Here is a 14,824-nt window from a genome sequence, read left to right on the forward strand (position 1 = left end):
TGTTAGAGGATGTAGGGAAGCAATTAGGACAGCTAAGGCCTCCTTGGAACTTAATCTGGCAAGTCGGGTCAAGGACAATAGAAAGGGCTTCTTCAAATGCATAGCAAATAAAACTAACACAAGAAGCAGTATAGGCCCACTGCTGAACGAGGTGGGTGCCTGGAGACAGAGGATATAAAGAAGGCAGAGGTGTTGAATGCCTTCTTTGCCTCTGTCTTTACTCCTGCAGACTCTCCCCGGGGGACCCACATTCCTATAGCCCCAGAAGGAGTCAGGATAAAGGAGGAGTTTGCTTTGGTGGATGAGGATTGGGTTAGGGATCGGTTAAGTAATCTGTACATCTATAAATCGATGGATCTGGATGGAATACACCTGCGGGTGCTGAGGGAGCTGGCAGAGGTCATTGCTGAGCCACTCTCCATCATCTTTGGTAAGTCGTGGGAAACAGGTGAGGTGCCTGAGGATTGGAGGATGGCAAATGTCACACCAGTCTATAAGAAGGACAAGAAGGAGGACCCGGGTAATTATAGACCGGTCAGCCTTACCTCGATTCCTGGAAAGGTGATGGAACAACTTATTCTTGACACCATCTCTAGACATATCAAGGGTGAGGGGGTCATTAAGAGCAGCCAACATGGCTTTACCAAGGGGAAGTCATGTTTGACCAACCTTACAGCCTTCTATGAGCAAGTAACTAGGTGGCTGGATGATGGTAGAGCGGTAGATGTGTTTTTTCTTGATTTCAGTAAGGCATTTGATACTGTCTCCCACAGCATCCTCATAGATAAGCTAAGGAAGCGTGGGCTTGATGATCAGGTAGTGAGGTGGATCAAGAACTGGTTGGAAGGAAGAAGGCAGAGAGTTGTTGTCAATGGGGCAGAATCTAGCTGGAGGTCTGTGACTAGTGGAGTCCCTCAGGGGTCGGTGCTGGGACCAGTGCTGTTTAATATTTTCATCAACGACCTGGATGAGGGAACTGAGTGTACCCTCAGCAAGTTCGCTGATGATACTAAACTGTGAGGAGTGGCTGACACACCAGAGGGCTGTGTTGCCATTCAGCGAGGCCTGGACAGGCTGGAGAGTTGGGCAGAGAGGAACTTGATGAAATTCAACAAGGGCCAGTGTAGAGTCTTGCATCTGGGGAAGAACAACCCCATGTATCAGTACAGGTTGGGGGCTGACCTGCTGGACAGTAGTGAAGGGGAAAGGGACCTGGGGGTCCTGGTGGATAGGAGGATGACCATGCGCCAGCAATGTGCCCTTGTGACCAAGAAGGCCAATGGCATCCTAGGGTGCATTAGAAAGGGTGTGGTTAGTAGCTCAAGAGAAGTTCTCCTCCCCCTCTACTCTGCCTTGGTGAGGCCACATCTGGAATATTGTGTCCAGTTCTGGGCCCCACAGTTCAAGAAGGACAGGGAATTGCTTGAAAGAGTCCAGCACAGAGCTACAAAGGTGATTAAGGGAATGGAGCATCTCTCTTAATGAGGAGAGGCTGAGGGAGCTGGCACTCTTTAGCTTGGAGAAGAGGAGACTGAGGGGTGACCTCATCAATGTTTACAAATATGTAAAGGGTGAGTGTCGGGATGATGGAGCTAGGTTTTTTTCAGTGATGTCCAGTGATAGGACAAGGGGTGATGGGTGTAAACTGGAGCATAGGAGGTTTCATGTGAACATCAGGAAAAATTTCTTTAGTGTGAGAGTGACGGATCACTGGAACAGGTTGCCCAGGGAGGTTGTGGAGTCTCCTCTGTTGGAGATATTCAAGGCCCACCTGGATAAGTTCCTGTGTGATGTACTCTAGGTTACCCTGCTCTTGCAGGAGGGTTGGACTAGATGATCTTTTGAGGTCCCTTCCAACCCTTAGGATTCTGTGATTCCAACCCAGGCCATTCTGTTATTCCATAATTTCAGTCTTTGTCTTGCCACCAGTAAATTCTATTAATGCAGAACTAACATGCTTTTTTGTACAAATAAATGTTTCAGGTTCTCTAATTATAGTACAAGTGTTTTGGGTGTGGCTTGCCTCTTCTATGAAAGCATTCATAAACTGTAAACATTTTCCCTAGCATTCTGTATGTTGACAACAGCATGATAGACTTGACTACTTTAAAATCATCTTTGGAGACCTGCAAACTGTAAATAAATCTACTGACGCTAAGACTGAAGGGTTTTTTTTATGTTACTATGAACTGTCAAAATCTACAATTCTTTATCTTTTTAACACAAATTCGTCGTCTTTTTTCTTTCATGGAGTTTTCATAAAACTTTCTTGGTTTTAGCATTTATATGTGCAATTTTTACTTAGTTTTTTTCTCAGCCAGAGTTTTGAGATGGAATTACTTGCATCATTTTTAGTAACAATGCATATATTAACAGTGCTTTTTAATGATAATGCTAGGTTTAATTTCAGCATATTTTTTGAAGAAACCTTTCAGAATAGAGAAAACTCAAAATGAAGCAGGATAGAAATAAAGGCATTTGTAAAATCTTGGCTGCTGTGTTCTGCTATTGAGTACTTCAGGTTTGTTTCCATTCTCACATTGAATTTTCAGGATGCCACAAATGTTCCAGAATCTGTTGTGTCTTCTTGGGAAGAGACTTCTTCTGGAGCTGGAGCTATGTTTCCTTTGTGCTGTTTTCAGGGTTCTGCCATGATGCAGACTCACAGCTCATCTTTGTTGCCATCACTTGCTGCCTGCTTCTCTACACACATGCAAAGCTTCCTCTTTGGGTACCCCTGCTTGGGTTTCTGCCTTAGCCAGAACAATGCAGCGAGCAACCTTTCACTCTGCTGTCCTGCTACATCTTACTAAAGATCAATGACATTCCATCATATAAAATAAACGTGAATGGAGTTGTATAATCTGTCATAATTCTGTTTTGAAATAAGTTGGAGACATGCAGAATTATTAACTGATTTTGTTTTAAACATCTGACTGCAGGAGAATATAAAAATTATTTTCAATGCTGAAAATAATCCTCACATTAATAGACTTTGAAATATTTTTTTTTATTTTGATGTCATGACAAGAGTTCTGTGTAGACATATTAAGCATTTTATCTTCCTGAAAAAGTATCCTAGAGACTCTTAAACTGGAAGGAAAAGTGATGCATGGACTTCATGAACTTGGAATAAAAGAGGAGACCTTGAGTAGATTCATGAGGTTGCATATACATCCTACAGATGACACTTATGCACTAGATATTTGTCACTCTTCAATAATAGTAAGTAATTTAACAATTACTTATTTAAATATTACATATTTGATAATGTTGTGTATGAGAGAGTCTGTCTTTTTTGCAGTGTAATTGAAATACTAGGCATAAACCCATATATGAATAAGTAGTTTAAAATATTTTAGAGGGTGATAGCTCTTTAATATATTTTAGGAGTAATTTTCTCTAGCCCATACCTTATTAAAATTTTAAGATGTAGGATATTTAAATAAGAAGAGAAATGTATCTAAGTACTTGCACACTCACAGCTATAGAATTTGATTGTACAGCAATTAATCTACCTACATAGTATCCTTGTACCATGCATGTTTCTCATAAGTGGATAATTTGATAATTATGATAAATTGTGGACAACTTAAATGTTTTTTCTAATTGTCCAATGACTGCTTCAAAATGTATACAGTTTTCATTACAAAGGTTATATGCCAGTGGAAAAAAGCACTCAAGTACTAATTTTCTTCACTTGAAAGAAGCATATATTCACTCTTCTGTTTCTCAAGGCTTGCACAGAAAACAATAAAGGAACAAATTAGCCATATATTCATTAGTTCTTTTGATATATCTAAAGTGCTGCTGGTGTCGATTATAGATACGTACTGTCTTACAAAGATGGTTATACTGTGTTACACATATCTCTGTGATATGTTATTATGACCTTTGTATCGTGAAAGTAGTTTCTACACTTGAAAAAAACTGTTTTATTCACATCCCGATATGTTTTTTAAGTGGCTGCCTTTGTTTGTTTTAGTGGATTAATAACATAGAACAGGACTACAGCTATAGCACATGGCCTGCAAGCTATCAGGAACTGCTAAAACCTGCATTTCCCGGAGTTATACAGCAGATCAGACGCAATTTATATAATTTGGTAAGTTTGGAGAGCTCAATTTTTCTGCATAGTTTAAGTACCAGTACTTGAACAGGCAATTTATTGAAAAAATACACATGCTTTATTCATTGTGAAGGTTAGAATTTCATGTTTTGTATGTGGGTCTGCTAATAGCAATGGAAATCTTTTTGTGTAGTGAGTCATATCTGATTATTAGTCTGATTTCCAGAAGTGGACTTGGGCACAGTTTTGTTTTGAGCTTTTCTTACTATCAATTTTCTTCATCGTACACTACTTGGAGAAGACAATGATAACTGCCCTTGTTTTAAAGACGGTAAAACGCGGTACAAAAAGATTTAAGGTATAAAGCATACTAATTCTGAATATCTTGTAGCCTAATGTTCCTTCTGTACATAGTATTCTGTATCACTTAGTAGGCTAAGGAAACATCTATTGCTGATTTAAATTGGAATTTAAATAACAAAAGATAATTGTCGGAATCATAGAATGGCTTGGGTTGGAAGGGACCTTAAAGATCATCTAGTTCCAACCCCCCTGTTTCTTTTGGTGAGTCAGTTGGTTGGTACAGTTGGTTTTCTGGGCTGCGAGCACACACTGCCAGTTCACGTCCAGCTTTTTGTCCAGCTTTTTATCCAGCTTTTCATCCACCAGCACCCTTAAGTCCTTCTCCTCAAGGCTGCTCTCAGTCTCTTCATTCCCCAGCCTGTATTCATACCAAGGGTTGCCCAGACCCAGGTGCAGGACCTTGCACTTGACCTAGTTGAACCCCATGAGGTTCACATGGGCCCACTTCTCAGGCTTGTCCAGGTCTCTCTGAATGGCAACACATCCCTGAGGCATATCAACTACATCACTCACCTTGGTGTCATCCATACACTTGCTGAGGGTACACTTGATCCCACTGTCTGTGTCATTGATGAATATGTTAAGCAATCCTTTTCCCAGCATGGACCCCTGAAGGACACGACACCACTGATCTTCATTCAGACATCAACCTGTTAACCACTCCTCTCTGGATGCGACCATACAGCCAATTCCTTACCCATCAAATAGTCCATCCATCAAATCCATCTCTCAGCAACTTAAGAGAGAAGGATGTTGTGGGGGACTGTGTCAAAGGCCCTGCAGAAGTCCAGAGAGATAACATCCATAGTTTTTCCCTTGGCCATTGATGTAGTCATGCCAAGTGACATGAAGCTCAGTATATAAAAAGACAACCATAGTACAAGCAATATGTAATAAAGAAATGCATGTTTATAGTGAAGTGTACGTCTAATATGAAGTAGGTTGCATTCAAAGTTAAATATTGTTGAATATAACAGCTAGAGTATAGAAATCTACAATGTATCATTTAATTATAATTGGGGGGGGGAGGGAGTGTTCAAACTTTTTAAAATTATTCTGCTGCATTTCAGCTACTTTAGCAAAATTATCAATTCTGAGGGGAGTTGCAGCACAAAGCTGAACAAATAAGGTATTGTTGTCATAATTAAATCTGCATAAGGATAATCTACCTATGCAGACAGATCCCAATTATGTGAGACAGGGGGGGGAAATTCTTTCCCAATGCTCCACTTCTTAATTAGAAAGTTTTAAGTCAATATATTCTGTTTATTTTAGTCTGGTTTTCACTGTGTAAGAGTTAGTTGAAAGAAGTAATGCGAAAACCAACATTGGATCCTTTTTAATTAAATATCAAGTCCCTTAATAAAAGCAAAGTATTGGCATGGAGTCTTTTAAAAAAGAGTAGTGATATCACTTGGTTTGAAGGTCAATAAATGGTTAAAGCCTGTTTTCAGTATTTGGTCCAGATTCATTAATTCTGAAGTTATTTTCATTATACTCTTAATGTTTTCTTACAAGGAATGCCCTAGGAAACTGAAAATAGTTGAGGCACAAAGCTTCTCTGGAAATTTCTGGTTTGGAAATCTCAGATTTTATGTCTGAAAAAAAAACCCAAACCCGACATCAAGAACAAGTATTGTCTGTGTATTATGTTTTCTCTTATTAGGTACTTTTTATTGATCCTGTCCAAGAAGATACAGGGGATTATATGAAACTGGCAGAATTATTCTTTCATCATAATGTGCCACTTAGGTAAGGAAGACTGAAAAGCTTGAAGAGAAGTCTTAAAAGATGTTTGATTTCCTTTTTTTCTTCTTCATCTTGTGTTCTGCTCGGCAAAGGTATGAATTCAAATGAAGGCCAATGCAACAGCATTCTAGTCAGACACGCTGGTTACCCACTTGTATTACGCTTACCTGGGTATTAAGTATTCTTAAGAAAATAGGTTGCAAGGGATAGCATACCTGAGTGTGTGGAAAATGAGCTGCAGCAGTCTGGTAAAAAGTTACCTTGTCGAATACTCCCACTGGAAGCCCATGTGAAAATGAATTTTAAGCAAAGTGTTCTGTAAGTAAAACATGATTCAAGGGCATTTTGAATTTAGCTCTTTCAACTGAGGTTGTTTTACCTGGTTTTGTTTTATATAAATACTTAAAAAAACAAAGCAAGTTTTGAATTTCTGAAAATCAGTTGCCTGAGGCTGAACTGGTCATCATTTGAGAGAGAGAAAGACTTACGAGGAAGAACATGGTTGATCTGAGATGCGTACTTTAAGAAAAATGAACTTCTCTTGGAAGTGCCTCTTTATTTACACAGCTAATGAAAGAAGAGAAGGGCATCAAAAGTAGATCTAAGGTTCAGCAAGATTAATTCCATGTTAAATATTTAAAATCTTCCTGTGAAACAGCTTTTTATTTCCTCAGTAAGTTGCAGGGTTTTAATTTCCTTTAAAACTATGCTAGTTCCTATCATCATTTATTTTTTCTTCATGTTATATTTTTTAATGACAAAAAAGTAGTGAAGGACAGATATTAATCTGTGCATTTTATCACTGTTGTTAATACCTGTGAGACAATACTACTTCAGTCCTTGAGGAGAATATAGCTTAGAACCTAATTTGCCTTTTCTAATAAATGACAGCATAAGATAAGCCAAACTGGATCAGACTAAAGGTCTGACTTCTCCGAAATTAGAGCAACCACAATGTACACAGTATTCAAGATGTGGACAAGCCATGGAGTCTATAGTTTCGTGTAATATTTTGCTTTGCTGACTATTCCTACGGCATGCAGATGACACACAACTTCAGGACAAGTAATTTGCAATAATAATAGATGTAAAAAATGGGAGAAGCAATTAATTGTAGAACTTCTTTACGCATTCGTTATTACTTATATCTTTTTAGAAAACTTGCTGTATTTCTTACTTCCCTCTCTCCTTTGATCTGATGCACAACTGATTATGTCATAGAATCATAGAATGGTTTGGGTTGGAAGGGACCTTAAAGATCATCTAGTTCCAGCTCTCCTGCCATGGGTAGTGACACCTTCCACTAGACCAGATTGCTCAAAGCCCCATTCTTGGGGTTGGCCTTGAATCTGGCATTGAACACTGCAGTAGATGTATTAAAATCGGTGTGAATGGGAAATTAATGGCAGTTTGAGCGTAGGGGAAAACCCAGAGGGTAGAAAAGGCAAAAGAAGGGCTAGTAAAAATGGCATGTATTGATGGCAGGAGATCAAGACCCCTGCATGTCTACATGTAGCTACTCAGGACACTCATTTCAGGAAAAATAAAAGACAGACAGTGGCCAGACTAAAACAAAGACTTAAGCGTGCAAGAGATGATGGCAGGAATGTAAAGAATGTCATAACCTTCAGACAGGTAAGGAAAGAAAGGGCTGTGAGTAAATCCTAGTGATTTACAGAAATCTTAATTATGGTCAGCTTTAAATGAGAGAAAAGACATCCAAAATCAGTACATAGTTGATAACCTAAGCATAATCTGGGAGACCTGATGAAGACTGCATAGCTGGTATCATCAGTGTCACTGCAGACAGTCACGGCACCACCATCTAAGTACAGGTGTTTTCTTCATCCCTACATACTGGACAGATTACTTGTCAGCAAATGTCTTATTCTTCTATTGTCGGTATTAGAATGTGTGTGAAACTGTTGTGGTTTAAACGCAGTCAGGTAACTCGTTCACTCACTCCCCCCCTTCTTTCCCTCCCCCTACTCCCAGAGGGACGGAGAGGAGAATCAAAAAGAATGCAACTCCCAGGGTTGAGAGATAAGAACAGTTTAGTAACTAAGGTATAACACAAATCACTACTGCTACCACCAATAATAACAATGATAAAGGAAATAACAAGGGAAGAGAATACAACACCTCAGCACCAGCCAACTGATAACTCACCCCCCCAGCCTGACCAAGCACCAACCCACACCTCCTCCAACCCTGCAGTTTCCCAGCCCTTCCGGCTAACTCCCAGTTACATCCTGGGCATGACGTGCTGTGGTATGGAATACCTCTTTGGTCAGTTTGGGTCAGGTGTCCTGTCTCTGCTTCCTCCCGGCTTCCCCTCCTCCCTGACAGAGCATGAGGCTCACAAAGTCTTTGTCCAAACCAAAACATCGCTATCAGCTCTGTTCCCAGGCCGAAAGTCAAAACACTGCACTGCACCAGCTACCAAGAAGGGGAAAAATGACTGCTACTGCTGAACCTACGACAGAAACTGATATTGTTTTAAAATGTGTGAACTTTTTTTTTTTTTAATAGAATTGGATTTGTTTTCATTTTAAATACAAAAGAAGAAATTGATGGAAATGAAGATGCTGGAATAGCTCTTTGGAGAACTTTTAATTACATTATGGAGGAATCTGACACCTCTCAAGCCTTTACCTCGATATTTAGCGTGAGTACTTTCACAAGAAACCACCTTTTACTCGTTACTTTTATTTCCTTTTGTTGTGGTTTTAACCCTAACCAGACAGCTTGTTCACTCACTCCCAGTGAGTGGTGCCGGGCTGAGAGCTGTTGAGCCCCCCCCCCGGGGTCTCCCCTTCCCCTCTCCCAGAGGAATGGGGAGGAGGATCAAAAGAGTGCAACTCCCACAGGTTGAGACAAGAACAGTCCAGCAACCAATGTACAACACAAATCACCACCGCTACTACCAACTACAACAATGATAAGAGAAAATAACAAGGGAAGAGAATACGATACCACTGGCCAAGAAAACGAGTCCCACCCGGAAGCCCGTGTCCTTCCGGGTAACTCCCAGTTACCCCCCACCCTGGGCATGACGTGCTGTGCTATGGAATACCTCTTTGGCTAGCCTGGGTCAGGCGCCCTCTCTCTGCTTCCTCACAGCTTCCCCTCCTCCCTGGCAGAGCATGAGGCTCACAAAGTCCTTGGTCAGGGTAAACATCACTTAGCAACAGCCAAAAACATCGGTATCACCAGAACTGTTCCCAGGCTGGAAGTCAAAACACAGCCCTGCACCAGCTACCAAGAAGGAGAAACATGACTGCTACTGCTGAACCCAGGACACCTTTCTATATAGTTAGGATTTTGTTACCTTATCACAACTTGATAAGTTTGCATTTACTGTACATGGAAGTAAAATATTAAAAACATGTATAGCATTGATAGGCTGTAGAAGGAATTGCAGAAATTCTTTCCTCTTCCAGGATCCAGGATGACTTGCTCTTGTCATTTTACCTGTCTACAGGCTTTTTTCAAGAATCTAGAAAAGCAGATGCATGCCTTACACCTTTCAGTATTTTCTTGTGAAAAATTGTTCTGTATTATTTGTGTTAACATGATGTGGTTGTCTTGGTCTTCTGTATCTCTTGTAGTACAGGGATTTTAATATCTCTTTGGCAATCCTATAAGCTTTGAAAAACACTTGGTTGTTTTGTAGTTTAGAAAGTGAACAGAACAAGATAAGTTCTTTCTTGGTCATGTTTGAGCTTTTCATGGGTGTAGAAAACATAGAAATATTCCAGACTTGCAGCTTAATAATTGAGACTGGTTTTGTGTGTGAGAAGATGCAGGTTTGTGTAAAGACAGGTATTTCAGAGGTGGGAGATGAATGCAGGGAAATCAAGTGAGCAGTCTAATTGAAAACTCTACAGGCAAAATTGTGTCAGAGAATATTGTATTAATACATGATTTTTTTTTTCTTTTTTTTCTATCATTTCTGTTCAGAATGCCTGGAAACTAATGTCATGGACAAATGCAGAGAGCTTAAGATGAAAGTAATTGAGATAACTAGGAGTGCCTTGGAAGAGAAATAGAAATCCACAAGTGTTAGGGAGCTGATACACATGTGTGACTATTATCCATGACCAGATGACAAAACATCAATTTACAGAATGCTTTTTTAAATGTTGTGTTCTTGTGTTTACTTTGCTTCATAACATAAAGAGGAGGGAATGATAAATATAATTTTAAGTTAGCAAAAATGGAATCAATAAAATACAGGGTTGAGATGTTCAGAGCTGTAGAGAGAAATGTATTATTCCTCATTTGAAAAGAAATACATTGAAAAATTTTCACTTCAGATTTCTTTTGTAAGTTTGATGAAAGTAATAAAATTTTATGCTATGGAATAAAATAGGAATGGTAAGGAAAAATTGTCACCATAGGGAAAAAGTATTACTCACTAATTCAGGCTTGGATTCATCCCATATAGTTTCAGGTAACTACTCACGGTTAGGTAGTTTATAGTAGGAATTTAGATTCCTTCTCTAATCAGTGGAGAAGAAATAACCTTTTGCGTTCAGCTCACATAAATGTATTTCCTTTGCCACTTCAGATTTAGACTAAAAGTATAATAATAGATTAATCAGAATAGTGCTCTGATGGAAAATTGTGCATATGTGTGATGGTGATAATTACTAAAGCAGTATAAAAAAATGCAATATAGCAATAAAACCAATATAAAAGTATACTGATATAAAATTTACTAGAGCACTATAAGAAGATGGTTTTTTATTTTTATTAATTTAGTTATATTATGATTGACAATTTTTTACATTATTTCTGTTACAATTCTTACAGATGTACCATGAAGTGCAAGGTGGAAATGTTCTAACAGTAAATCACGTGAAAGATGTTCTTAGGAGAGAATACCCACATGCTGATGTTCAGAGCATCCTAAATATTCATTCTGAATATGATGAAGGGAGAAAGGTATGTTGGGAGGGGTGGTAAGAAATCCTGCAGTACACAATCAAGTATTTGTTATCAAGTATTTGAGTATTTGTCAAGCTGAAAGATTGCTAAATATTAAAGCAAGTATATACAGTATCTTTGAGTCAAAAATTTTCATCAGCCATTTTCATTCGGTGATTAGTGGAACTGTTGAAAAGGTTTCTGCATTACTACTCTGCCTGCTGCATTCAGGACCATAAGGCTTTTTCTAATAAGCATGTCAAGGGGCCTGTCCTGGGCTTCAGAAGTTTTACTTGTGTCTTCTGGACAAGGAGCTGAAGCCTGGTCTTCTAGGCAAATAATTGTTTCCTTTAATTACACTTTCTGGTTATAATTTCTCTTGGGAAAAACAGCTATGGATTTTCATTTAAAGGCTGTAGAGAAGACATTTTTATCTATAATTGATTATGTGGGCAATTTTCTGCTGAAATACATACCTAAAAATACCATGAAGGATGAAGGAATAGGAAGTGGGAATTACTTACAATATATTTGTATTTGTTTGTCTAACTGAATTTTCTGTGAGGAAAAATCGGCTTGTTATGTTTTCTTATCAAATAAGGCTTTGCTTCTGAACATAAAAGCCTTTTAAGTTGGGGGGGGCGGGGGGCGCGCTTTCTTCGGGGAAAAGGTCTTGGTTTATTCATCTGAAACTGACTTTCTTAAGGTCTTTCTCCAATGTTATTTAGTTAACAGTTTTTGCTAAGAATATTAATCAAAATAAGATTCTCACCAAGAAGATAAAACCAAAGTTTCAAAACATCATATATCGATCTATACTTTCTTTTGCCATTCTATTTGAGAAATAAGTCCCTGTTTGGTTTCCAAACATTTCCTGTTTTGTCCCTGCTACTTATGAGAAGTTGTGACAGTGAATAGCGCTTGGAGATTAGAGTTCATGATCTCTTTAGCAAAAAAATGAAAATAGCCTTAAGTCAGCCACGGTCTTATTTAATCCTGTGATATTTCTGATCTGATCAGGCAGGAGCAACTTTTTATAAAAAGAGTGGCCTGGGTCCATTGCCTCAAGCTCTGTTTAATGGTGTGCCCTTTAACAGAGAAGAGATGGGTGCTGCAGAGTTAGAGACCGTTATTCTCCAAAGGATTATTGATGCCACCGGAATCTTTCAGAGGGCAGTGTCCATGGTATGTTTAACATTTCTGAATAATGCAAGATGAAATATTTGATAGTAAGTCACTTGAGCCATATTTATATATTAGCTTTTTACAATGAGATGGCTTGAAATTAATATCACAAATGAAATTACATTGTTACATTAATTTTTAGTCATGGTTTTGAATGAGTGTATTTAGATTATACAAGAATGAAGGATCAACTAAGCATGTAGTAATCATATAGAATTTTTTCAACCAGAGCCTGACTATGTATTGAAGTTGTTCACTGAAAAATATCTATCTGCTATTTTGAAATATTATATGTATGATATGTATATATTTTTGACTTTTCCGTAACTTGGTGCATGTAGAAGCTTTAATCTCAGTTGAAAGATTGTACACATACTTGGTCTTTTTTGTCTTGAAACTAAAAGATTTAATTTTTCTCTCTTATGACAGGGTTTGTTAAATGATCATATGAATGCAATGGATTTTCTTATGGATCAGCACAATGTAGTTTCCCGTATAAACCCCAGTGTTCTTGGAGCAGAGAAAAGATACATACATTTCAGATCCACATCTGGTAACTACTTTTCTCTGATTAGCCATTGTTATGGTTTTCCTTTTTCTAAGTCTAACATATTGTATTTTACATTTTTCAGTTCCGTTTGATGTGGATGACTTCTCTACTTTCTCCTTTTTGGACTCACAAGATAAAAGTGCTGTGATTTCAGACAGCATGAAGTATTTAACAAAAACTGGTATATTAATTTTCTATATGGGTGTTATATTTATACATATATGTGGGCATTACAAATCATTGTAATTTGCCAGCAAAATATCCCAAGTAAGTAAGTACCCCAAGGATCACATGTAAATAAATAAATTTCCTGATATCCCAGTATTTTCTTTCAAGAACCAGATCATATCCTAATATTATTAACATAAATTGTAATTAACAGGGTAGTTATTCTAGATTTTGTGGTTTCAAAATGGGATGGATGATGTGGCTAGTTGTTTTTTGTTTTACAGATTTTAAGTTAAAAAGCTTTGTACGACTTTGCAATTTTCATACTTACATGGTTTTACTTGAGGATGTTAAGAGAATACATTCAGTTTTTAAGTGACTCTTGGTCGCAGCATTATCAAGTGATGAATGTATAGTCTTTATAATATCTGTATCAAAAATGGGCATTTCTACAATTTAAGGGATAGTTGATTTCATGCCTTACTTGAAGTATTTATTTATGCAGTATTAATAATCTTTACTTACTCCATTATCAGAAAGAAATGCTGTTCACTTATTTTTCTTAAGGATAAAATTACTTGACTCTATTTGATTCTCTGTCTATAACCACAAGGACATCCCAGCTAGTTGTCATATGATAACTGGCTTTCAATCTGTAGGTTCATTTCTAAGATTTGAATCTCTTGTGTAAAACCCCTAACTTTTAAGATGGAATCTCCATTTCAAATCTCTGTCTTCAGTGTTTTTCTCTACCACAGCAACACTCAATAATAATCTCTTCCTAGAATCTCAGCAGAACACTCCAAAATTCCTGTTGATACATATTACCTTTTAGGGGATATATCATAGACCTGAATAGACTGATATTCTACAGATAATTTTGCAGAACCTTTCATGTACCATTGCCCTTCTATGATGAATAAAGATCAAGATGCTATAGACCGAGAAAAAAGGGGGATTTTCTGCATAGAAATCTATACAATAGTTTACTTTTTTGACTGTGTTTAGTATATTCCTGTTCGTGTCCAGAAATTGTAAATTTTGTCCTGCCTTTGGTTAAAGGACTCTCCCTTTGCTGATGGGGAAAGTGAATGGCCTTAACTCATTTTAATTATTTTCATTTCTGGCTATATGACCAGCCTCCAGCAAATCTTCAAAAGAAGCCTGGGATAAAGCAGGTCTTGTTAATTGGAGCTAGTTTACAATTTGGGGCCATCTTGTTTCAGTGTTACAACAACAGATTGACTATTTTAGTGACTCTCTGATACTAGCATGATAAATTACCTCCTAAGGATTTTATTTCAGTTCAGAGGGTAAAAGATTCTAATGCGACAAAGATTGGTCTTACAGTTGAAGTCAGAAAATGTACACATGAACTTCAAAATCTCAAAGAAAACTAATTTGTTATTCATGAGAAGATTCTCCAGAATGTAAAGCACGATTATCTTTAATTTTCAGATGAAGATGCATTATATGCTGTTACTATCTGGATTGCTGCTGATTTTGATAAGCCAGCTGGGAGACAACTGCTTTCTAATGCCTTGAAAAGCCTGGTGAGTTTCTAGCAGTAAAGATAATTATTACAAATATGTTCTTAACAGCACTGTGGACATTCAAAAATTATACTCTTAAACAAAAGTGTAATAAGACTTATTTTTGTGGGTCAGATGCAGACTTACAGGACTGTGCTTTCATTTTGCTCTACTCTCCTGCAACACTGGCATCTTACAGGCCTGTAAATGATTATTTAGTTTATGGATTCTCATTTCTTCCCAATTACAGACTTTCTCCCATGAGGTAACCTAGTG

The 14,824-nt window shown here is 37.9% G+C and overlaps 1 protein-coding gene across 1 annotated transcript in view; it reads left to right on the forward strand.

The window, feature by feature from the left end:
• UGGT2 (UDP-glucose glycoprotein glucosyltransferase 2) overlaps nucleotides 1–14,824 on the forward strand; it is an 86,110-nt gene that overhangs the window by 36,256 nt on the left and 35,030 nt on the right. The window contains exons 12-20 of the mRNA XM_057401146.1: nucleotides 3,075–3,225; nucleotides 3,986–4,105; nucleotides 6,099–6,184; nucleotides 8,714–8,849; nucleotides 11,000–11,131; nucleotides 12,134–12,298; nucleotides 12,728–12,851; nucleotides 12,931–13,029; nucleotides 14,475–14,569. Of these exons, the coding sequence (XP_057257129.1) occupies nucleotides 3,075–3,225; nucleotides 3,986–4,105; nucleotides 6,099–6,184; nucleotides 8,714–8,849; nucleotides 11,000–11,131; nucleotides 12,134–12,298; nucleotides 12,728–12,851; nucleotides 12,931–13,029; nucleotides 14,475–14,569 (1,108 nt within the window). The remainder of the gene's footprint in view (nucleotides 1–3,074; nucleotides 3,226–3,985; nucleotides 4,106–6,098; nucleotides 6,185–8,713; nucleotides 8,850–10,999; nucleotides 11,132–12,133; nucleotides 12,299–12,727; nucleotides 12,852–12,930; nucleotides 13,030–14,474; nucleotides 14,570–14,824) is intronic.

The sequence above is a fragment of the Pezoporus wallicus genome, unplaced genomic scaffold, assembly GCF_028554395.1.
Source record: "Pezoporus wallicus isolate ANWC-B61680 ecotype Strahan unplaced genomic scaffold, APGP_CSIRO_Pwel_v1 contig_6944, whole genome shotgun sequence".
Classification (NCBI taxonomy): domain Eukaryota; kingdom Metazoa; phylum Chordata; class Aves; order Psittaciformes; family Psittacidae; genus Pezoporus; species Pezoporus wallicus.